General features: G+C 39.4%; 1 protein-coding gene across 1 annotated transcript in view; it reads right to left on the bottom strand.

The window, feature by feature from the left end:
* The window catches only part of LOC126163140 (meiosis 1 arrest protein-like), a 174,760-nt gene that overhangs the window by 132,590 nt on the left and 16,648 nt on the right, over positions 1-25,522 (bottom strand). The window contains exon 3 of the mRNA XM_049920064.1: positions 10,007-10,108. Coding sequence (XP_049776021.1) covers positions 10,007-10,108 — 102 coding nt within the window. The remainder of the gene's footprint in view (positions 1-10,006; positions 10,109-25,522) is intronic.

Genomic DNA, 25,522 nt, shown 5'->3' with positions numbered 1-25,522 from the left:
TTTGATAAGGCCAGCATGGTTAAATTTGGATGTAGGGCTAAGTGTGAGGATTTTTGTGGAAAGGTTAACAACAGTGTTCTGGGAATATTTTGGCTCTGGATTTAGCGGAGTGTTGATAGGGAGTTCTGGGGGATGTGGAAAGTTCAAAAAGGCAGGCAGGCAATGTCTGGATGCTATAAGAGGTTGACAAGGAGGAACACTGTGCGCAGGATAGGGGTTAGATAGTGGTGACCCAAGGAGCAATAGGATATCAACAGGTTGGATCACATGTGGAGGTAGTATATGAAATGCTCCTCCAGGTGCTGGAGGGCAAGGGATTCAATCCACACTTCCATTTTCATTAAACCCACTAACCATCAACAGCACCTGCATTTCAACAGCTGTCATTCCTTCCAAACCAAAAACTCCCTCCCATACAGCCAGACCACCTGGAGACAGGATATCTGCAGTGCCAAGAAACCCCCTGCCCCATATGCTGAAGGTTTCACCAAGGCCTTCACAGACAGGCACTATCCACTAGACATAGTTCACAGACAGATCTCCCATGCCATTTCCCCGCACATAACCAACCCTCCCACCACTCTGAGAACTAGTTACAAAGGAGTACCCCCTTCATCACCCAGTACCACTATGGACAAGAAACGCTGAACCACATCCTTTTTCAGGGTTTTGATAATCTGTCATCATGCCCCAAAATGATGGACACACAACACAAGATCCTTCCTACCCTTCCTAAAATCGTGTTCTGTTGCCCACCCAACTTCCACAAAATTCCAGTCCAACCCTATGCCACTCCAAATCCTAACCCCTTTCTGCAGAAATCATATACCTGTGACAGACCCAGGTGCAAGACCTACCAAATTCAACTTCCAGTACTTCCTATTCCAGTCCTGCCACAGGCTTATCCCACCCCTTCAGAGGCTGGGCCACCTGTGAAGGCAACCTTGTCATATACCAGCTCTTCTGCAATCATTGAACAGCTTTTTATATTGGTATGATTATCAACCAGCTGCTCACCAGGATGAATGGCCACCACCAAACTGTGGCAAAGAGCAAAGTAGACTGCTGTGTGGCATGATGTGCAGCTGACTGGGGAACAATCAAGAATGGGGTGCCACAAGGTTCAGTCTGCTGTTCTTAATATATATTAATGACTTGCCATTCAATATTCACGAAGATGCAAAGCTGGTACTTTTTGCTGATGATACAAGTATAGCTATCGCACCCAACAGAAAAGAATTAACTGGTGAAATTGTAAATGATGTTTTTCAGAAAATCAGTATGTGGTTCTCTGCAAATGGGCTCTCATTAAACTTTGACAAAACACAGTACATACAGTTCCACACAGTAAATGGAATGACACCATTAATAAATATAGACTTCGATCAGAAATCGGTAGCTAAGGTAGCTGTATGCACTGATGAGGGGTTGAACTGGAAAAAACACACTGAAGATCTGCTGAAACGTTTGAGTTCAGCTACTTATGCTATTAGGGTAATTGCAAATTTTGGTGATATTCATCTCAGTAAATTAGCTTACTACACCTATTTTCATTCTCTGCTTTCATATGGCATCATATTCTGGGGTAACTTGTCATTGAGCAAAAGAGTGTTCATTGCACAAAAGTGTGTAATCAGGATAATTGCTGGAGCTCATCCAAGATCATCCTGCAAACACTTATTTAAAGAGCTAGATATCTTCACTGTAGCCTCACAATATATATATATATTCACTTATGAAATTTGTTATTCACAATCCGAACGAATTCAAAAGTAATAGCAGTGTACATGGCTACAACACTAGGAGAAAGGATGATCTTCACTACTCAAGGTTAAATCTAACTTTGGCTCAGAAGGGGTAAGTTATGCTGCCACAAAAGTCTTTGGTCACTTACCTAATAGCATCAAAAGTCTGACAGATAGCCATATAGCATTTAACAGGAAATTAAAAGAATTTCTTAATGGCAACTCCATCTACTCATTAGATGAATTTTTGGATATAGTAAGTGGGTAATTTTCCCAACCCCCCCCCTCCCTCCCCCCCTCCCTCCCCCCCCCCCCCCCCCCACACACACACACACAAAAGTGTCATGTAATATTTTGTGTAATGTTACAGACACCATTTATTAACCTGACACGTTCCACAACATTACGAAGTGTCGTATTCATGATCTATGGAACAAGTACTTATCTAATCTAGCTGAATGTGACATGTTTGATTTCAATGGCTATTTTACAACTCAGGCCATTTGGATCCTGGCAGTCTTCATGGCTCCGTCTAGTCCCTGCATGCTCTGCCACACAATACTCTTCTGCTCCCTCACCCATATGTCGCTATCCTCTCCAGATTGTTCCTTTCATTCAATGTGACAGTTCTATTCCCATCCAAGCTGCTGGAGATGGAAATCCTGTGTGTGAGGTGTTGTAATGAAACATATCACAGTGATGAAATGATGTGTTGCACAATCATTTTTCAAACTGACAAATGATGATCACCATTATAAAAAACTTGTTTTCCTAATGTATCAGGTAATCTAATGTTTGGGTTTATGTTTTATTATCTGCATGTATGGCTCAAATGGCTCTGAGCACTATGGGACTTAACATCTATGGTCATCAGTCCCCTAGAACTTAGAACTACTTAAACCTAACTAACCTAAGGACAGCACACAACACCCAGCCATCATGAAGCAGAGAAAATCCCTGACCCCGCCGGGAATCGAACCCGGGAACCCGGGCGCGGGAAGCGAGAACGCTACCGCACGACCACGAGATGCGGGCTATCTGCATGTATCACAAGATGATTTGAGACAGCATATCTGCATGTCGGGACAATGATAAAAATTTTATTATGTTCACAGTACCTACCGGTCAGGCAGTTTATTCCATGTCATTGTTTCTTGCCTTGGAGATACAGCATGTACCATGGGAGAAGGACAGCTGTGACAATGCCTATGACATCACAAGGACAAGCGAAAACTTGTTATGTAGATATATCCAATTGACATCTATGATTGAATACAGAATATTTTTGTAATTTGTTGTTATCAGTGTTTTTGTAATGTTCCACATCATGCAACAGCTTTGTAATACACAATTATTGTAAATAAGAGTACAATATATGAGACACTGCTAACGAAAAGCCTCACATTTATTTTGGTGCGTGTCCAGGCCACTGTGACTAGTGTCGCCTATGTGAATAACATCCTGCGACCCGTAGCCATACCCTTTCTGCACAACACCCCTGACATCATTTTTCAGCAAGAAAATGCATGACCAAATGTTTGCTGCACAAACATGTGCCTTTTTGTTGTCACAGGATGTCAGCCTTTTTCCCTGGCCCACTTACTCACCAAACTTGTTGCCAATTGAAAATACGTGGGACATGGTGAAACAACAGGTCCACCGCTGTGACCCAATGCCAACCACCACAGATTAATACAGTGCTGTTGGATATATCACAGGATATCACAGGACACCATTCACACCTTATACATGTCAATGCTATAACACATGGACAGATGAATGCAGCATGGATAGTTATACTACAGGACACCATTCATGCCTTATACACGACGATGCTATCATGCATGGAACAAGTTATCAGGGCTCATGGTGGACCCTATGTCTACTAGGCAGTGGGACACATGCTGAATGAAATGCTAATCATTTCTGCAGAACATACTAATGTATATGTCCCACAAATAAGAATGTCCTATATCTAGTCGTTCAAAGTGTTCTGTTTTTTATGAACATGAGTGTATCAAAAGCAATCATGATAACCACAGACTGTCCAATCTGCATGTGATGCCATTTTGAAACATTTATTTGAATTCCACCTGTGCTTCAGAAAAATAAACTAAAACTAAACTCCTCCCAAACAGGCCATGAGGTATTATCCGTGGCTGTTGAGAGACTAGTTGCCCAGGTGTTATCTTAATATGGTGCACTGTGGTACCCAGCACTTCACCTAAATGGCCATTAATTTCCTGTCAGGTTGCTACTATAATCGAGCTACTGGGTCAGGCCAAGATATTGGTAGCACCTGTGCCTACAGTACCTGTGATCAGCTCACTGTACATTATAAGCTGTACCATACTGATATTTATCTCCAGCCTTTAATGATGAATAAAACCTGCTCCCAACACTGGCTCAGCTCCATTTGCCAACACAAACTTACATTTGAATTTTTTACGGACATCCAGGTGAACTGTCAGCATCACAGGATCAGTGTTTGTTGTTATAGATGAATTATTATCTGTCTTAGGGTGGAGGGGCGTGACTATCATTGTGTTCTCACTTTGCCTAAATGGTAGCACACCTATGTCTGAACCCAAGTCAATTCCAGATAGCAACTGTCTGCTTTCTTTGCTTCTCTTGTGCCATTTGTCCATCTGCTTGATTCTGCTGGAAGGATGGATACCTATCTTCTTCATTTTGCTTGGTGCACGTCCAGTTACCAACTGTCAGTGCTGACGGCTGCTTCTGCTGTGTGTCTATTTGGCATTTTAGACTTTGAAGCTGTTCATTAATGTCCATCTATCACTTACTCTGTATAGCAGCAGCCTTCTCAAAGCTGGCATCATCAGCTACTTGCGTCACCATCGAGGCATTCACTTGCTCTACCACTGTGTAAAATTTGTCTACTACTGCAAGTACAGAGTTAACTGCACTTCTCTCACACACAGCACAACAACTGTCTTCACTAGTAACAGTGGTTGTATCAACCTCACATGGCGTAATGTTGAATTAGACATTACTTCTCCTTCAACAATCCTTCTTAGGTGCCACCAGAACCCCAACTGCATTCAGTTACTGACACACTCACTCTGTAATATCTGCTGCATATGTTACTCCAATGATTTGCACATCTGCCTGACTATAGTCTTCCTCAAGTGGAGCTATTGCTGCTCTGAAGAACACTTCAATATAACATCCAAAACAATGGTGACTGCTCAAGCATCCAAACTGTTAACTGCCACTGCACATTTTGTGTAATCACTAATAATGGTGTTTTGTGTAAATGTTCTTTTTTTCTGGTACGAAGTCCAGAATCTGTTAAGTTTGTGGAGCAGAAACTGTGTTTGCGTCAGTGGGCAAACTGCTTGCCCATGGGAGGTTAACTTAATGACCTTTGATGTCCTGATTTGAACTTAAAGGAAGTCAATTTGCTTTTGTACATCCTTTGGCAATTGAAAAAGATGTGTCTCCATCTGTACATGTTTGACTTCATGCCGTAAAGGAGGCTTGCGGAGTATGGATGTAGATGTAGATGTAGATTTGACGTTGTACATTTTCTGGGGTCCCTGCACTTTCTCACATTTCAGGGGTTACCTATTTATAGGATTTATACATAATTAAATGTCGTCTTCTTCATGTCTGCTGTACAGTGAGCTACGTAAATTTAAGTATTAACTGTGTTTTTCTTACTTGTCATTTCTTTTTCCATGTGTTTTTGCTTTAAGGAGTTTTAATTTTCGAGTATTAGTAATAGTGCTCCATAGATTTCGTGTTTGTTTTGAATACAGTCAGAGAGAGTTCCTTTAGTCAGCTGTAGTACCAGTAGTGCTAGTGTCGTAGTAACTGCCATCTGCTTCACATCTGCTGTGCAGCAAGCCACGTTAATTTAAGTATTAACTGTGTTTTTCTTACTTGTCCCTTCTTTTTCTGTGTGTTTTTGCTTTTAGGAAGCTTTAATTTTCGAGTACTAGTAATAGCGTTCTATAGATTTCGTGTTTGTTTTGAATACAGTCCAGAGACAGGTAGTGCTTATTTTCATTGTTTCCGACAAGAAATGTCTAGTAACCACAGTTTAGTCAGCTATCAGCCGCCTTTAGTGAATTAGCAGTATAGTTAAAAAAGTTGATTAACTCTCTACAGTAAATTGTTGATTCCTTAGGATGGGTAGGATGTGTGACTGCTGTGTACGGATGCAGTAGGAGCTAGCCACAGTTCGCAAACAGCTGAACGTGTTGATGGCCGTGGTCAGCCGTCTTCAGGCTGCTGTCCTGGAGTGTAGCAGCAGTGGGGAGTCTGGTGCAATGCATGGTACACCCCAGGTGTTACATGCTTTACCCACGGTCCCTGCTGTCGAGACATCTTCGCAGGTACCGAGCGCGGTTGGGCCACCCTCTCCCCTAGGGGAGTGGCGGGTTCTGCGGTGTTTGCGTTGCATGAGGCAGAGGGTCAATGTGGAAGCTGGCAGTGTGGCATCACCCGCTCTGCCTGTGAGTGGACATGTGGCCGCTCCTTCAGCAAAGTCTGAGCAGGCACACATGGGAAGGGGTTTATTAGTTATTGGGAGCTCCAACGTTAGGCGGGTGATGGAGCCCCTTAGGGAAATAGCGGAAAGGTCGTGGAAGAAGGCCAGTGTTCACTCTGTCTGCTTGCCGGGGGTCTCATCCGAGATGTGGAGGAGGCCCTGCCAGCGGCGATAGAGAGCACTGGGTGCACCCAACTGCAAATTGTTGCTCATGTCGCACAGTATAGTAGATCAGCAACTGAAAGCAGTTAATTCCATAAATTATCTGGGGGTAGGCATTAGGAGTGATTTAAAATGGAATGATCACATAAAGTTGATTGTTGGTAAAGCAGATGCCAGACTGAGATTCATTGGAAGAATCCTAAGGAAATGCAATCCGAAAACAAAGGAAGTGGATTACAGTGCACTTGTTCGCCCACTGCTTGAATACTGCTCACCGGTGTTGGATGCCTACCAGATAGGGTTGATAGAAGAGCTAGAGAAGATCCAATGGAGAGCAGTGCGCTTCGTTGCAGGATCATTTAGTAATCGTGAAAGCGTTACGGAGATGACAGATAAACTCCAGTGGAAGACTCTGCAAGAGAGACGTTCAGTAGCTCGGTATGGGCTTTTGTTGAAGTTTCGAGAACATACCTTCACAGAGAAGTCAAGCAGTATATTGCCCCCTCCTACGTATATCTCGCAAAGAGACCATGAGGATAAAATCAGAGATATTAGAGCCTACACAGAGGCATACTGACAATCTTTCTTTCCACGAACAATAAGAGACTGGAATAGAAGGGAGAACTGATAGAGGTACTCAAAGTACCCTCCGCCACACACCGTCAGGTGGCTTGCGGATTGTAGATGTAGATGTAACGTGCTAATAATTCAATGCCTCAACAGTACTTGACTGAAATGGTTTTCTACTCTCACAGTTAGGAAAATACAACTCGAAAACTGCTAGTAAAAGCAGAACTGTCTAACTCAAAGCATAAATAAAACAGTAATTAGAGATAACAAGTCCAATGAACAAATATATGCATTTTTAAACTCTATCAAAAGTCTATGCTTCCCACACAGTCTAAAACCCAGAAGAATTTTAGGAAAATAATTCAACTTCCATGACAAAGAATGTGACCTGGCATTCATACAGCAAGTTGTGGAAAGGTTGCACTGCCACCATGTTGACCGATGCTCTTCAGTCATCGTTGGTTCCATTCTTGCAGGATCTTTTTCCAGCTGCAGTGATGTCAGAAATTTGATGTTTTACCAGATTCCTGATATTCAAGGTACACTCCTGAAATTGTTGCACAGAAAAATCCCTACTTCATTGCTAGCTCAGAGATACTGTGTCCCATCGCACGTGCGCTGACTATAGCACCATATTCAAACTCACTTAAAACTTGATAACCTGCCATTGTACTAGCAGTAAACAATCTAACAACTGTGCCAGACACTTGTTGTCTTATATAGGCACTGCCGACTGCAGTGCTGTATTCTGTCTGTTTACAGTCTGTTTCCAGAACTGCAGATCAGGGGAGACTTACTGTACAGGATGAGAAGACTTCCTTCTCATCCCTTACGTTAAGTCTCCCCTGAGCCGCAGTTCTGGGTGACTTTCTCGAAACCTACCCCTTTTCCTAGACCTTTCCAGTCCTTTTTGTTCAATTCTTCTTTCCCCTTCAACCCTTCTGCCTGAAGAAGGAGCCACTGGCTCCAAAAGCTTGACAATTACAACAGGCTTTCACATGTGCGTTCTGCTGCCTCTTAGGGAATAGATTTTTTTATCAATCCAATTAAATAATTTTGAAAGTAATGTATGAGATTTATAGTTTAGTATAATCTTGGGAGTGTGTCTCTTATTTCGTAAATCAAATGATGGAAGTAATTGCGTGGGGAACCAGTTGTGAGCAAAATCCAAGCGGTCGGGACTTCCCCGTGGACGTGGGGACATAGCATCACTGCCTAGTTTTAAGAGAAACTTGGAGGAATTTGTGATAAAACTGCCATGGAGCATTGTTGTAGCTAATGCTGGCTGGTACTGCACTGTCGTCATATGTGGTTATAGCAAACTTGTATGCAAAATGACTGCAAGATGGTCTCAGCATGCTCTGTGAAACCACCACTATGCAGCAGCAACAGCAGGAACTGACAGAATGGTGTCATCACACCAGGGCAAGAACCATATTATGCTCTACGTGATCAGGTACTGGATAAAAGTGCTACAAAAGGTCCCCAGAGCAGTATAAATAACTGCTAATTTTTGAACAGATGCATTCAGAGCCCAGCGGCACTACAGCAATGCCAGGGCTATGCTAAATGACTAGCTGCAGCGATGGGTTAGAAACTTATTCAGGGCAGCTGCCTCTCATGCTAAGACCACCCTGTGGGACCTGCTGTCTGCACCTGCCACCTCCCAACCCCCAACTCCTGACAGGGGCAGCGGAGCATGTCCCATGCAATGCAATCTTCCCTCACCACCTCAGACAATGTGAGCTGTGCCTGAGTTGCCCGGATGTGGGTGTTCACTGCAGAGGGCAGAAACAACAAGAAGTAGTAAAGCACTGCTGACGTCAGGGTCTTGGCCAACTGATAGACTGCTGGCGACTGTTCAGGCTGCTGTCCACACCACAGGGTGCCCATGTGAGTCCTATAACAATGGAGAAGAAGCCAGATGTTTGCTGACCGTTGCCAGCCTCCATGCCAGATTGGGGCATGTCTGCCTCACATCGTCAATGACAAATGTGTACTTGAAGATTAATAAAGTGTTTTTCCCAACGATGAGACTGTCACTGGGCCCCACCAACCCGCCATTCCGTCTACTCCTCCCCGGGCCCTACACAGATGACATCCGTTCACTTAACAACTTTCTGTATAGGAAAGACCACAACCAAACTACCAGAATGCAGGAATGTAGGCAAGAGAACTGTGAACAGCCAGTAACTAGTTTCTTAGAATGGTCTCTACCGTATGAGTTAAGAGGACCCAGCATAGGTTTGCATGTATTGTAGAGATAGGAATTTGCTCTCCAATACACGTTCCTGAATTGCATCCCAGGTGGTCCAACCCATACTCCAGCCTCCTTTCCTACACGGTATTTGTTGGAACTTTATCTTATTACAGTCTTTTTCTTAATCTCCCCCTCTTCCTCCAAAAAAAGAAACAAACAAACACACAAACACACACACACACACACACACACACACACACACACACACACACACACACACACACACACACACAGAGAGAGAGAGAGAGAGAGAGAGAGAGAGAGAGAGAGAGATTCAATAGCCCTTTATCTCTCTCTCCCCCTTTGTCTTTTCCATTTCCTCCTTTCTCTTTATTCTTTCAAGTTTTCATTTTCTGTTCTGGTTCTAATCAATTTTCAGTTCTCACTCCATTCCTTCCATCCTCTATGAACTGATGCTGTCACATCTCTTAAAATTGTACTTTTTACTCTTTGAATCATTTTCCTTCATCTTCCCCCCCCCCCCCCCCCCCCCCTTCCCGATTAACATGTGGGTCCTCCTTAAGTTGGCACTCTGACTGACCCTCTTCCCTCTCTCCCGTTTCAACATCCCACAACTAATTTCTCATTCCTTACTGAAGAAGTTACCAATTGTTCTGAAATCTGAGAGGACTGTGTGAGTTCATCTCCTGAATATAAGCACCGGCCAGCATTTCTGTCTCTCTGATTTTGTAACGATTTTTTGGCACTGAATTTTCATTTTTAGACTCTCAGTTATTTGAGACTGAAACTTACCATACCATTATGCCTCGTTTTAAATTCTTCAATGACAGATAAGATACCCAAGTTTAAACAGTCTTGAAATTCTTGTTCCGACAATTTCTCATTCACTGCAGCCTGATAAAAAGAAAAGAATTATTTACTGTAAATATTTCCAATTTAAAGAATACTATATCTACAAACATAATCCAAAACAAAACAACCCCCAGATGACAATGAACAAAAGTCTGTCTCCAAGAAATCAACTGACTGACAGATTCCTTCATTCATTGAACATCTTGCACTACCGATTCCACCATGAAAGAGAAACCATAGACATAAGGAACAAGTCAAAATATATATCAGTGATGAGATGCAACCATTATGAACTGTTTTTGTAAGTTCTTAAAATGATATACTTTCCTTTCACAGTAATGTATCCACATTTTAAGTTCTGTGAATTAGTCACTTTTAGCAGATTGATGTGTGGTGCACAGACACATTAACAGAAGACTGTATTACCTTACCAGTTTTCGAGCTCTGGCTTTTCTTCTGCAGGCAGTGTACACATTCAGACACACAATCACACAGGAACCTAAATGCACATGTAAACTTCAACAATGGCCATTTTCCACAAGGTAGCACCCTAATGTCCATCAGTAAGACTGAATGCAACAAGGAACACCTCTGAACATGTCCGGCACAGCTCTGGATGAAACATATTAAGAATGGAAATGTTTCATGGACTATGGCCACACAGCTCAGAAGATTCACCAGCAGCTAAGACACCTGACAGTGAAAGTCTTTATTGCATATCAAAGTTAGGCAAATAAATCCTCGTAACTTCATCTGTCTGCAAAAATCTTGTAATTCCAGTACTCAGTACCTCCATTATCAAAGAGGAATTTCAAAGTATACGGATTTTCTAATCTGTCAATAACTAGGCATCTACTATATAGCTACACATGTAGCAACTTTATCTGTATCACTTCACATTAATTTTTAAGAAACTGTTCTGCTTCTCCTGTAAAATTTAACAAAATGGAGTTACGAGGTTTTCACTGCCTACCATTAACATGTACAATATTACTAGTGTTTTTAACAAAACATATTAATTACCCAGGAGAGCCTATGTTAGGAGACACACTTGAAAAAATCAAAAGACTGAGAAGTGGAACGCTTCTGACAGGTACGGCAGGGACATATCTTGCTTCTAAAAGCAAAATGTCTAAGGGGGTTTACAGTTTTGACAGAGCAACTCTAATATTCTGCAACTACAGCAATACAGAGACATATTTAGTGTGTGGCAATTATATTATAGTGTAGCAGACAGTTCTGCTTTTGGAATCCTCAACTCCAAGAGTCACAATGAACATATCAGATGGGAATATCTGATGGTCTCACGCAGCAGCTGCATAAATAATTCACTTTTGGTGTACAAGCTTCTGTCGAGATGGACTTTGAATTGGGACTCTGATTATATGTGTAGTGTTTAAGATGGCTAGGACTTTGTTCACCAATACTGAAAGAGCTCAAGTTACTTCCAGTCATAACATCTGGTCTTTTACTAAGTTTCTAACCATCAACTTGATGTCAATCTCAGTTTCCACACGCCACCCACTTTGCGGCAGTTACAAACTAGTTTCTGTCATACTATGACACAAAAGTAGCAATAAGAACATAAACCTTTCTGAATCATTGGTCCATCACAGATGGAAAGTTTATTGAATTGTGGTAGCAGCAGCTGATGCTGCAAGAACAAAGGTATCTTCGCCTTTCAACTCTCAGTGGCAGTCGTGTAGGGACCAGAGTGTCTAACGGTTATCAAAGGTGCATGTTGAGTGCAATAATGCAGGTACAGTAATGGCTGAGTGGAGGTGTGTTTAAATAATTTATGTTCAGAATAAGGAAAGTGATTTGTTGTTGAGGCTGGAGTGGCAAATCATTAATGTTGTTAGAAGAATATGAACTTAAAGTGAGTGCAGTTAAGAAGCAAAAGTATATGTTTGTGCTTATTTGTGTTATGAAGAATAGGTTCTACATCATAAATACACTGAAGAGCCAAAGAAACTGGTACACCTGCAAAATATTGTGTATGGACCACACAAGTCTGCAGAGTTGCTGCAACACGATGTGGCATGGACTCAACTAAGATCTTAAGTAGTGCTGGAGGGAACTGACACAATGAATCCTGCAGGGCTGTCCATAAATCCGTAAGAGTATGAGGGGATGGAGATCTCTTCTGAACAGCACATTGCAAGGCATCCCAGATGTGCTCAATAATGTTCATGTTTGGGGAGTTTGGTGGCTAGCAGAAGTGTTTAAACTCGGAAGAGTGTTCCTGGAGCCACTCTGTAGTAATTCTGGATGTGTGGGGCATCGCATTGTCCTGCTAGAATTGCCCAAGTCAATAGGAATGCACAATGGATAAAAATGGTTGCACGTGATCAGACAGGATGCTCACATACATGTCACCTGTCAGAGTCGTATCTAAACATATTAGGGGTCCCATATCACTCCAACCGCACTTGCCCTACACCACTGCGGAGCCTCCACCAGCTTCAACAGATCCCTGCTGACATGCAGGGTCTATGGGTTCATAAGGTTGTCTCCGTACCTGTACACATCCATCTGCTGCAATTTGCAGAAAGGTTGCACTTCTGTCACATTGAACAACACTCTTCAGTCATTGTTGGTCCCATTCTTGCAGGATCTTTTACCTACCACAGCAATGTCAGAGATTTGACATTTTACCAGATTCCTGATATTCATGGTACACTCCTGAAATGTTCATGCAGGAAAATCCCCACTTCATCGCTACCTCAGAGATGATATGTCCCATTGCTCATGCGCCAACTATATAACACCACATTCAAACTCACTTAGACCTTGATAACCTGCCATTGTAGCTGCAGTAACCGATCTAACAACTGTGCCAGACACTTGTTGTCTTATATAGGCGTTGCCAATCACAGCACCATATCCTGCCTGTTTATATATCTCTGTATTTGAATGTGCATGCCTATACCAGTTTCTCTGGTGCTTCAGCATAGTTTTCTGGCTTAATAATGTGTTTGAAGAATTAATTAATAATAAATGACCAACATGTTGAGTGACACAGCCATTGACTGGTATTTGCTTTCTCCCGAAATCGACAACTCAAAACATGATGATAAACAGCAAAGCTCAAGAGTGTACAGAAACAGCATGAAACATTTCCGTTTCTTCACTCATGGTGAACAACGTGAACTGAAATTCCAAAATAACATAACTTAGGGCACATTGGGTATAGAATTGTTAATGGTTTTGATATTTATTCAAAAAACAAAAGAAAAGAAAAACGCTGAAATTAATTAATTAATGCTGATGGGCAGTTTATTCACTCAAAATACACATTACAATGTTGCCAGGCACTGCTTCCTGAGAAACTTTTGAAATAAACACATATAATTATACAAAGTTCATATTCTGTCACAGTCATACACATCAAACAATATTGCACTGTGACATAGTCTGCACTCATCCAAGAATACTACCCAACTGCCTTGCCACTCACTCATCCCCACACTCTGCCTATCCCTTAGGGAGACTGTCAGGCTGCTCAAAAGTGTTAATATTTCTAGTTTACAAACTCTTAAGTCATGAAGATGATAGTAAATTAAATATAAATATGAATGAAAATAAAAAAATGGATATAACAGATAAGAATTAAAAGAAGTTTTGGGATTAAATAAAAATAAATGTGAGGGAGATTTGAGTAGTATGGATGAATGTAATGTAGGTGAACATTAGGTTTTTTTTGTCTATTCAAGAAGTATTGTGTGAGAGAGTGAATGTTACAATTTGCATTTAAAATATATGTGGAATCCAAAACAGTCTTCAACCACAAACTTCTTTTACTCCGTCCAATAAATAGTTTCAATTACAATGACCATCATCAGATGAAGCTAAACAAGAATTTGCATATTCATAAGTAAGTACATTATGTTAAGTTACAACAGTATAATTAGCAACACAGATTCACATTATCTGAGAAGTTTCCTACAAATAATGCACCTGTCTCCTTGAACCTAGTAAAAGCAACAAATAAAAATGATAGTAAATGTTGGAATCATCACGTAAAATACAAACATGATAAAGCTGTAATGAACACTCATCACACATCTACATCTATGTGATTACTCTGCTATTCACAATAAAGTGCCTGGCAGCAGAGGGTTAATGAACCACCTTCAAGCTGTCTCTCTACCGTTCCACTCTCGACCAGTGTGTGGGAAAACGAAGCACTTACATTTTTCTGTGTGAGCCATAATTTCTCTTATTTTATCATGATGATCATTTCTCCCTCCGTAGGCAGGTGCCAAAAGAATGTTTTTGAAATTGGAAGAGAAAACTGGTGATTGAAATTTCATGAGAAGATCCCCTCACAACGAAAAATGCCTTTCTTTTAATGACTGCCACTCCAATTCATGAATCATGTCTGTGGCACTATCTCCCCTATTTTGCGATAATACAAAACGAGCTGCCCTTCTTTGAACTTTTTTGATGTTACCCGTCAGTCCCACCTGATGCGGATCCCATCTGCACAGCAATACTACAGGATAGGACGGACAAGTGTGGCGTAAGCAGTCTCTTTAGTAGACCTGTTGCACCTTCTAAGTGTTCTGCCAATGAATCACAGTCTTTGGTTTGCTCTAACCACAACATTATCAATGTGATTGTTCCAATTTAGGTTATTTGTAATTGTAATCCCTAAGTATTTAGTTAAATTTACAGCCTTCAGATTTGTGTGACTTACCGCGTAATTGAAATTTATCAGTTTTCTTTTAGTACTCATGCGAATAACTTCACACTTATCTTTATTCAGGGTCAACTACCACTTTTCACACCATAATACAGATATCTTATCTAAATCATATTGCAATTCATTTTTGTCATCTGATGAATTTACAAGAGAGTAAATGACAGCATCATTTGCAAACAATCCAAGAGGGATACTTATATTGTCTCCTATGTCATTTATACAGATCAGGGACAATAGAGGGCCTATAACACTTCCTTGGATAACGCCGGATATTACTTCTGTTTTACTTGATGACTTTCTGGCTATTACTACGAACTGTGACCATTCTGACAGGAAATCATGAATCCAGTCGCACAGCTGAGGCGATATTCCATAGGCATGCAGTTTGATTGGAAGATGCTCATGAGGAACAGTGTCGAAATGCTTCTGGAAATCTAAAAATATGGAATCAATTTGACATCCCCTGTCGATAGCACTCCATGAGTATAAAGAGCTAGATGTGTTTCACAACAACGATATTTTCTGAATCAGTGCTGACTGTGTGTCAATAAATAATTTTCTTTTAGGTAATTCATAATATCGAACACAGTATATGTTCCAAAACTCTACTGAAAATCGAAGTTAGTGATATGGGCCTGTAATTCAGCGGATTACTCCTATTTCCCTTTTCAGGTATTGGTGTGACTTGAACAATTTTCCAGTCTTAAAGTATGGATCTTTCCATGAGTGAGTGGTTGTATATAATTGATAAATATGGAGCTATTGTATCTGCATACTCTGAAAGGAACCTGAATGGTATACAATCTGGACTGGAGGCCTTGCCTTTATTAAGTGATTTAAGCTGTTTTGCTACACCAATGATATGTATTTCTATGTTTTTCATCTTGGCAGTTGTCCTTGACTGGAATTCAAGAATATTTACTTCATCTTATTTGGTGAAGGAGTTTCGGAAAATTGTGTTTAATAACTCTGCTTTAGTGGCACTGTCATCAGGTGTTGCTGTCAGTAAGCATAGTTTACAAAGGTGTGTTACAAAGCCAGAGAGGAGATGTTTGAAATTCCAGATAAGCTAAAATGAATGCATTAAAATATAATTTAAAAAGAACCATAGCACAAAAACGATAAATACCAGCTAAGCACAATTTACAGTAATGTGTTACAAAGCCAGAGAAGATATGTTTAAAATACCACACAAGCCAAAGTATCGTGATTTAAATCATCATCATCATCATCATCATCATCATCATCATTTAAGACTGATTATGCCTTTCAGTGTTCAGTCTGGAGCATAGCCCCCCTTATACAGTTCCTCCATGATCCCCTATTCAGTGCTAACATTGGTGCCTCTTCTGATGTTAGACCTATTACTTCAAAATCATTCTTAACCGAATCCAGGTACCTTCTCCTCGGTCTGCCCCGACTTCTCCTACCCTCTACTGCTGAATCCATGTCTCTTGGGTAACCTTGCTTCTCCCATGCGTGTAACATGACCCCACCATCTAAGCCTGTTCACCCTGACTGCTACAACTATAGAGTTCATTCCCAGTTTTTCTTTGATTTCCTCATTGTGGACACCCTCCTGCCATTGTTCCCATCTACTAGTACCTGCAATCATCCTAGCTACTTTCATATCCATAACCTCAACCTTGTTGATAAGGTAACCTGAATCCACCCAGCTTTCGCTCCCATACAACAAAGTTGGTCGAAAGATTGAACGGTGCACAGACAACTTAGGTAGTCTTGGTACTGACTTCCTTCTTGCAGAAGAGAGTAGATCGTAGCTGAGCGCTCACTGCATTAGCTTTGCTACACCTCGCTTCCAGTTCTTTCACTATGTTGCCATCCTGTGAGAATATGCATCCTATGTACTTGAAACCATCCACCTGTTCTAACTTTGTTCCTCCTATTTGGCACTAGAATCATGACATCTGGATATGTAAGATATAAATGGTCTGTCATGCAATGGAAAATAGCCAGTTGGTGTAAAGTTGTTCAGAATTTTATTGAGATGGTGTTTCTGATATCTGTAGATTTTTATTTCTTCCAGTAGCTATACACAAGCATCTTCTTCTTTCTTCTTCTTCTTCTTCTTCTTCTACATGCATGTTGTACGTACTGTACCAACAGGTCACCTATTAAACATACTGGGAGGAAATAGAGGTCCCTGGGTTTAAGAAACATCAGCTCAATAAAATTCTGATTGATCATAACAAATTTACACCATATGTCTATTTTTCACTATATGACTGGCTGTTGTAGATTTTCACATTCGGATTCTGTTGATTTGTTTTCCGCCCTTGACCGTCCGTGACTTGATCACATGTGCATGCATCTTTTAGATTCTGCTTTCATTGAATCTGTGTGCCTTTAGCTTTTCCAAATCTCAGTATCCTGCTTTCATTTGATTTCATTATGTACTGTACATGTCTCTGATACAGTCTGAGAGCTGACATCTGTCATTTTTACTAGTATTCTGTTTTGGCCTCTTTTATATACTGTAGCTCTTTTTTAATTGTATTTTAATGCATCTGATTTTACCTTATGTAGAATTCCAAGGATCCCCTCCCCCCCACCCCTGTAGCTATGTAAATTGTTCTTACAGTTGGCAACACCTAATGGCCAAACCCCTTCAACCATTTTTACTGTAGTTGTAACCTTAGTACACTGGCAATGACCCTACATCATGGGCCATGAATTTTCATTATAGCTTTATCATGTTTTTATATTATGTGATAATTGCAACTATGGCTATCAATTTTATTTGTCTTTTTTAATAAGTTTAAGGAGACAGGTACTTTGTTTGTTATGTTCTCCTCATATATATTGAATCAATGCTAATAAATGTATTGTTGTAGCTTATCATAATACTAGCACTCAACAGGTATGCATAGTATTTTTTAGATCAATTTGATGATGATCATTATGAATGAAACCAGATACCGAGCTAAATAAAAGAAATTTGCAGACAAAAACTATTTAGGTTTCCACTTATTTTCAAATACTGGATCGCTGTTACTTTTGAGGCGACCATGTAGCCCCTCATCAATTTGCACTTTATGTGCTGCACCTGTATCTTAAAATACTACAAATGTGGTCCTCTGAGCATTTGTTGCATTTTTTTTTTGTATGTGGGTTTTGTGTTCTGTTACAATATGATGTATACATACATAATCTTTAAATAAACTATGTATACTGCCCATCAGTCACATAAAGTTTATTGTAATAAGCCTTGGCCAGGTTTCAATACTAATACGGGTACATTCTTCAGAAGGAATAAACTCACCTAAAATGTTTTGAACATGTTACAAAATAAAATCGTAAATAACCAACACATTACAACAGTGAAATGAAATAAATAGAATAAAAGTTGTACTTACATAATCTATATTGCAGTAAAAGTATAAGCATACATTATGACCAAAAATTCTCAAGTCAAATAACAGACGCCACAGTTTAAGTCCTCCACGAAAAAAAGCAAGAATTATTTTGTAGGTATAGCTTATTATAAGAACCAATACTGAACTAAACATGTGCCAACTCGTTACAATACCTGGTAAAATTGTGTACAGCATGCCACCTGGTGGGCAAAGTAGTGTGATAAGCACTCACTTATGAAGTACACGACTGAAGCACTAACATATGATGAAGCAAGCTGGGATATTTTTACTTCCCCTCTTGTTTTACCATCTGCCTCCTTAAAATTCATTTTTTCCATTTCTGACTAATTACCATTAACATACTTGAGTATAATCTGTATTTCCATAAAAGAGAAAGGTTGGCCCTCAGTTTTAAAGAATATAACACCAGATATAATTGTGTGCTTAGTTTTATGGATATAATTGATATTCTAATTTATTTCAACTATTCCTAGTTAGCATCTTTGTTATAGGGTGAAATCAGTATTTGTTTTGTAACTTAAATTCTATAGCTGATATAAATTATCTACTATTCTTAGAGGATCTGTTTGGCCCTTTCAGAAACATGTTAGCAAAGCCAGCCCTTAATTAATTCCACAGTAATTAACAGTTTTGTCAAAAGTATTGTTTGCGTAACTATATATGTTAATTTCATGATTTAAACAAATAATTCAGCTTAACCCTTGTAGTAGGAGAAACTGATAAAAAGAACCAATTTTTCGATGTATACAGTTAATTGAATGAGTTAAGTTTTAATTGTAATTTCTGTAAATTTAACTTCCAACAATCTGTAGTTTCAGTGCCTATTATCGTGATGAGATATAGGGGCCTGATTTTTTGTCACGAGACACTTGGTCCACAGTTGGATTTCACACAGGGAACCTATGTTGGTTAGATCAACAACAATGCCTCAACCATGAAATAAGTGCAACACAATTAGGCCATATGTTAAAACAATAGCAGTGTCTGTTTTCATACATACCTTTTTATTCTTCAAGAAATGTGAACTATGCGGTTAGGCTTTTACTGCTCTTAGGTGTTCAACAGGAAACTATTGTAGCAGTATGTGGATGTTTGCCTTCAAGGCTTATCAAAAGTTAAGCAATAGTGCACTGGTCATATAACTGTGTATTATCAGGGGAGGGGGGGTTGTGAACAGTGAAAGTACAGTACTGTGAAACACTAATGTGCACCTGTCAGCTACATCATTTTAAGTAGTCAGTGTTGTACTTCCACAACCCATTTTTCAGCCAGTGTAGTAGTGCAGCACGTTGACACCAAAGACAACAAACGAAGAAATAAAGCAGGAGAATGCTAAAAACACATCAGTATAATATGCAATTAAGTGTTTGAAATGGAACACATTGTATGTAGTGTAAAAGTAAGGACATTATAAAAGAGAATACAACACAAATAAAATGGTTAATTATAAAAATATGTTGTTATGAAAAATAATAAAGAATAAACTAAATCAGAAATGTAACAAGATATTGCAATATACAGAAAAGGGACATATTCTTTATGTAAAACCCCTACAACCAGGATGCAGTACAATCTGATGTGCTCTCAGTGAGGTAATACAGGGTTCACTACGTAAAGGGAAAAAATAGCATTTGCAGAATAGAAGTGCAAAGAAACATAATCCAAAACATCAAGCACCTGCAAACAACAGCTTAAATGTATTGAAGTCTTTATCGTTATCCCCATCTCGACAGTTACCTTGTGTGGTAACTCTTTTATTAGTTTTCACTTTGAAAATGTTTTCTTCTAATGAGGGTTCACAAGCATTATTATGGCTACTGATTTAATGAATTTAATTTATCTCTTAACTTTAGTGCGTGATACATATGTGAGTACAGTGTGATGAATATCTGCATGAAAGAAAGCTTTCTTATGAAACTGACGATGTGACGAATCAGAAGGTACAATTTGAGTGTTGCTTCTTACTTTAAAGTATATACCAAAAGTTATTCTGTCATTTAGTATGGTCAATTTGAGATACAAAAAATTTAACTCGTGATTTTTAATTTGAAACCCAAAAGTGAAAGTATTTTTCACATGAGGAGTATTAAATATTTCAAACACCTAATTTGATTGCATATAATCAAAATATAATTCACATACCTCGAGTAGGACTGAATGCCTAATTCAGTAGAATCACAACTCCTAACATGATTTTCCTCTAGTGAATTTATAAAAAATGTCTACTAGAGTGCCCACTAATATATTACCCATTGCAAGACCATATGGTTGCTGAAAAGTTTTCCATTACATGCAAAGTAACTGTATTTAATTACCATAATCAGTAACTGTACCGTATCAGTAATTTGTCTGTCCTTTATCTCTCATTTATAAGAACGCTGGTTTTTCTCCACAATTTCCATCATTGTCTGAACTGGAACATTAGTGTATAAATTAGTAAAATCGAAAAGTATTAAATGTGTCTCTTGGTTTCATCCCAAATTTTTATTTTATTTACCAAGATTTATCTCTTAGGTACTGAATAGTTATTTTGAAAAACATATGATTTTAAATCTTGACATGAATATCTTGGCTATTTCATCGTACACACAACTAATCATTTTTGTAGAGACTCGACTAATAACACCACTGACATGAGGGAAAAATGTTTCTCTGACTCCTGGCAGCAGGATATTGTGTGGGCTCTCTTTGGTATGATAAGTCTGTTCTTCGACTTCTAACATGCTGCCTGCACTTTGTGTAAGCTCTAATGTCTCGTAATAAATTATCTCTTATACTGGTCATAAATGTATTAATTATGTTGTTTACCCACCACTGTAATAAAGAATGTGGTGACTCACAATGACCGTATCTGGGCACATTTTCTTGTCATACAACCTCACTGGTAACTACACAGTAATAACACAGCCATTTTCAGACTCCGTACACCGTGAACAGACAGTGACTTTCCTGCTACTTCGTGTTACATGCTGTGCCACAACAACATACAACTCATCAGACTATGCCTAAAATTGAGGATGTGATACCTGTTCAGTGCAGTGCTTTGATACATCTACAGATTCAAATGGAATACTGTTTTTTACATACTTGGCCACTCCCCCACTCTGCAAAGAAGTCCTTGAAAAACAGCCAGCCAATCTGTATCCTGGTAGAGGAACCCTCTGAATTATCAGGTTATTTAAGTGGTGCTCTGATGTACCAATAATATCAGAGTTAACATCTATAAGCAGTTCACTAACTTTATCTCTAATACCTCTCATATTTTTAAGAAATATGCCATGTACTGACGGTGAACAATGTACACCTACTGCCTGAACAATGGCATCACAGAAACACTTCATTGGATGTTCCTGGTGTATCTACTGCTTCGGTGACATTTTCAGCATTTTCCGACCTCAGATCCATTTTCGCCACTTGAGTATGATGCACCTACTGCATTGCATGTCTACACTCCCACATGTACAGTGGCATCAGAAAGACATTTTGTCGAGTGTGCACAGTGTTCTTACTACACACAGAACATTTCCAGTGCTTTCCGCACAAATGACTGTGCAATGTCACAGTTCGTTTTTCTCTATTATGTATGCAGCACCTATCACGTCACATGTATCTACAATTTCACCATCTGTGTCACAACAGGTGATACAACCAAGTGAACTTTTAGCTAACAACACTGCTGCTGTGCCTACCGTGCCAGATTCTGACACGCCGGCTCCACTCGTGCCCCAGCCTATACCATACCTACAACCTCGTGACAACCTGTCTACTTTTCATTCAACATTCAGGCTTCCACTATTCCACACCGATCAACCTGTCATATGGTTCGCCCTCAATGTGTGCATCATGGCTACACATGGGATAATAGATGACAATGCTAAATTCGTTACTCTCCTGGGCCAACATAGTGAGCAGTTGGATCTGATTAGTGACTAATTTTTCATACCTCCTGCAGTGGACAAGTATGACGCAGCCAAGTTGCTGCTGCTCCAGTGCCTCTCACAGACACTATAACAACAACTCAATCAAGTTATTTGTGAGGAAGCCATTGGTGACAAACTCCTCCACAGCTATAGAGCCATCTCCGAACACTGTTGCATATGAATCTAATACCCGATCAGACTCTGTGGGTCTTGAAACTGCCATCAGAGGTGCACCTCACTACGATTTCACATGAACAGGAACCACCGATAAGAAATCAGGGTTTTCAGATAGAATAAAAACCATCAGCCAGCTAACAATGCACAAGTCACTGACCCATGGCCATATTGCTGTGCGACCCATCATGACATTTCCAAAGCCAACTGAGTTCATCTGACTCTGCCCAAGCTACCAGTGCCTGCTGCCACAAAGAGCAACAACATTCAGTATGCTGATACACAGCCCCACCCACCCAGCAACACAGCCTTTCCCGTCACCTCAGCCAACCCCCCTCCTCTATTGAACACGGTGCGCAACTGCCGGCCACAATGTGTGTTCCCAAACTCCAACAATGGTCTGCAATAGGCGCACCACATCGTTCTCATCAGTCCAGTCGCCTCCACGCACAGTACTCATGGGAATGAATATATATTGAAGTCAGCTGATAGGTATCCCTGCTTAAAGGAAAACTCTTTAACAAAGGGCCCACCTTCAAAGGAATTCAGGTATCCAAGTAATGAAGGAATTAGCATATTTCTTCAAAATATGAGAGGTATTAGAGATAAAGTTAGTGAACTGCTTATAGATGTTAACTCTGCTATTATTGGTACATCAGAGCACCACTTAAATAATCTGATAATTCAGAGGGTTCCTCTACCAGGATACAGATTGACTCGCTGCTTTTTAAGAACTTCTTTGCAGAGCGGGGGAGTGGCCAAGTATGTAAAAAACAGTATTCCATTTGAATCTGTAGATGTATAAAAGCACTGCACTGAACAGGTATTTGAATGTTGTGCAGGGGCAGTTGAATTTAGTGAAACTGAACTTTTAATTACAATTATTTATAGGTCCCCTAACTCTGACTTCAGGGCATTTCAGCTCTAGCTATAGAAGGTTCTTGGTTCACATTATAAGAAGAATAAAATTTTGTTGTATATGGTGACTTCAGTATTAATTATGTAACTATTCAATAAAAAGGATACTGGAAGATCTCCTAAATTGATATGATCTGATGCACATTGTATTTTTCCAAACTAGGTTGCAGGAGAACAGTGGCACAACAGACAATATTTTCATTCATTCTTCATTACTAAATGGGCATTCTGTTAGTAGAAGGATGTGTGGCTTTTCAGAACATGATGCACAAATTTTAACATTAAAAGGTTATTGAACTCAAACAAATGTTATATTGTTAATTACAAGCTATGTAGAAAAGGTACACCAATGGCAATAGAGTGTCTTTTAAACCTCATTAAGGAACAAGAGTGGAAGGATGTTTGTAGTGCTGATAATAGATGACAAATATAATGCTTTCCTTAACACATTTCTCATACTCTTTGAAAGTTGCTTTCCATTATAATGTTCAAAACAATGTACTAGCAGTAAAAAGTAGCCTGGATGGCTGACTAGTGGGATATCATGTACAACAAGGTGTGAATTAGATCAACATGTTAGTAGTTACAATCGAGCTACAGTATCCCATTACAAACAGCATGGTAACGTGCTTAAAAATGTTATTAGGAAGGCAAAGAGCATGTGATATGCAAATAGAATAGCTAATTCCCAGGATAAAATTAAAATCGTATGCTCAATCATGAAGAAAGCATGTGGTCAGCTACATAAGGTCGAGTACGCAAAGTCAGTACGTAGTAAAAATGTTTCTGTTACTGGTAAGTCAAATATATGTACAGTGTTTAACAATCACTTTCTGAATATTGCTGCTGAATTAAATAAAAACTTATATAGTCTCCACAGGGAATCATATAACTCTCTTGGAAAATGGCTTTCCGAGACTGATATCCGAAATACTCCTCCCTGATACTGACAAGGGATAGATTGAGCCAATAATTAAATCACTGAAGTCTAAGGACTTTCACGGAGTACCTATCAGAATACTAAAGTACTGTAATGCACATGTTAAACCTGTATTTAGCCATATTCGCAATTTGCCGTTTAGGAATGGTCAGTTTCCTGAATGATTAAAATACTCACTAGTAAACCTACTTTATAAAAAGAGAGAAAGGGATAACGTAGGCAATTTTAGATTATTTCTATGCCATTAGTGCTTGCTAAAGTTATTGAAAAGGCTGTGTATTAAGGATAATTGATCATTTCATTTCACATAATTTGTTGTCAAATGTACAGTCCGAATTGGAAGTGGTTTAACAACTGAAAATCCTACATTCTCTTTTCTCTGTGTGGTACTGGGTGAATTAAACATAAGGTTTTGAATGTAAGGCATCTTTTTTGGGTTACCTAAAGAATTGTATTGTGTTGATCACAAAATATGGTCCCAGAAGTTTGACCATTATGGAATATGGGAGTAGCTCACAATTGATTCCCCTCTTACTTTAAGAAGAGACAGTAAAAGGTCATTCTCTACAGTATTGACAATTTTGAGAATGGCTATGATGTGGGATCCAAGTCAGGCACAGTTAAATGAAGTTGTCCCAGAGATCAGTGCTGGGACAATTCAGTTCCTTATTCATATAAATGATGTTACTTCTAGTACTACATGTGATTCTAAAATATTTCCATCTGCTGATGACACTAGGTTGGTAGTAAAGGATGTTGTGTACAACATTGGCACTATTTCAAACAATGTAGCTCAATAACTAAGTTCATGTCTTGTAGAAAATAAACTAATGTTAAATCACATTAAGACTCAGTTTTTACAGTTTCAGACACACAATTCAACATTGACAGCATCAGAGGTGACCTTGGTAAAGCTACTATTCTACACAATATGTGCATGTGATTGGAGAGACTGAACAGTTCAGATTTCTAAGTGTTCAGATAGATAGTAAACTGTTGTGGAAAGCTCATGTTCAGGATCTTGTTCATAGACTTAATGATGCCATTTTTACTGTTAGAACAGCATTTGAAGTAAGCGATAGTCAGGCATGAAAAGTAGTCTACTTTACTTATTTTCATTAGCTTATGTTGTATGGTATTATATTTTAGGGTAATACTTCCCATTCTCAAAGGGTATTTTTGACTCAGAAACTGACAGTTCGGGCAATAAGTGGTGCAATTTCACGTACCTCTTGTCAAGCCCTGTTCATTAGTTTGGGTACTGACATTGACTTCTCCATATATATACATTCTTTAATGTTGTTTCTTGTTAACAGTATCACCTTATTCCCAAGAATTAGCAGATTTCACTCAATTAATACTAGGCAGAAATCCAATCTGTATTTGGATCGCATCTCG

This window comes from Schistocerca cancellata, chromosome 2 (assembly GCF_023864275.1).
Source record: "Schistocerca cancellata isolate TAMUIC-IGC-003103 chromosome 2, iqSchCanc2.1, whole genome shotgun sequence".
Taxonomy (NCBI): domain Eukaryota; kingdom Metazoa; phylum Arthropoda; class Insecta; order Orthoptera; family Acrididae; genus Schistocerca; species Schistocerca cancellata.
Note: the sequence above shows the minus strand (reverse complement) of the source record. Positions and strands in the feature narration are given on the sequence as shown.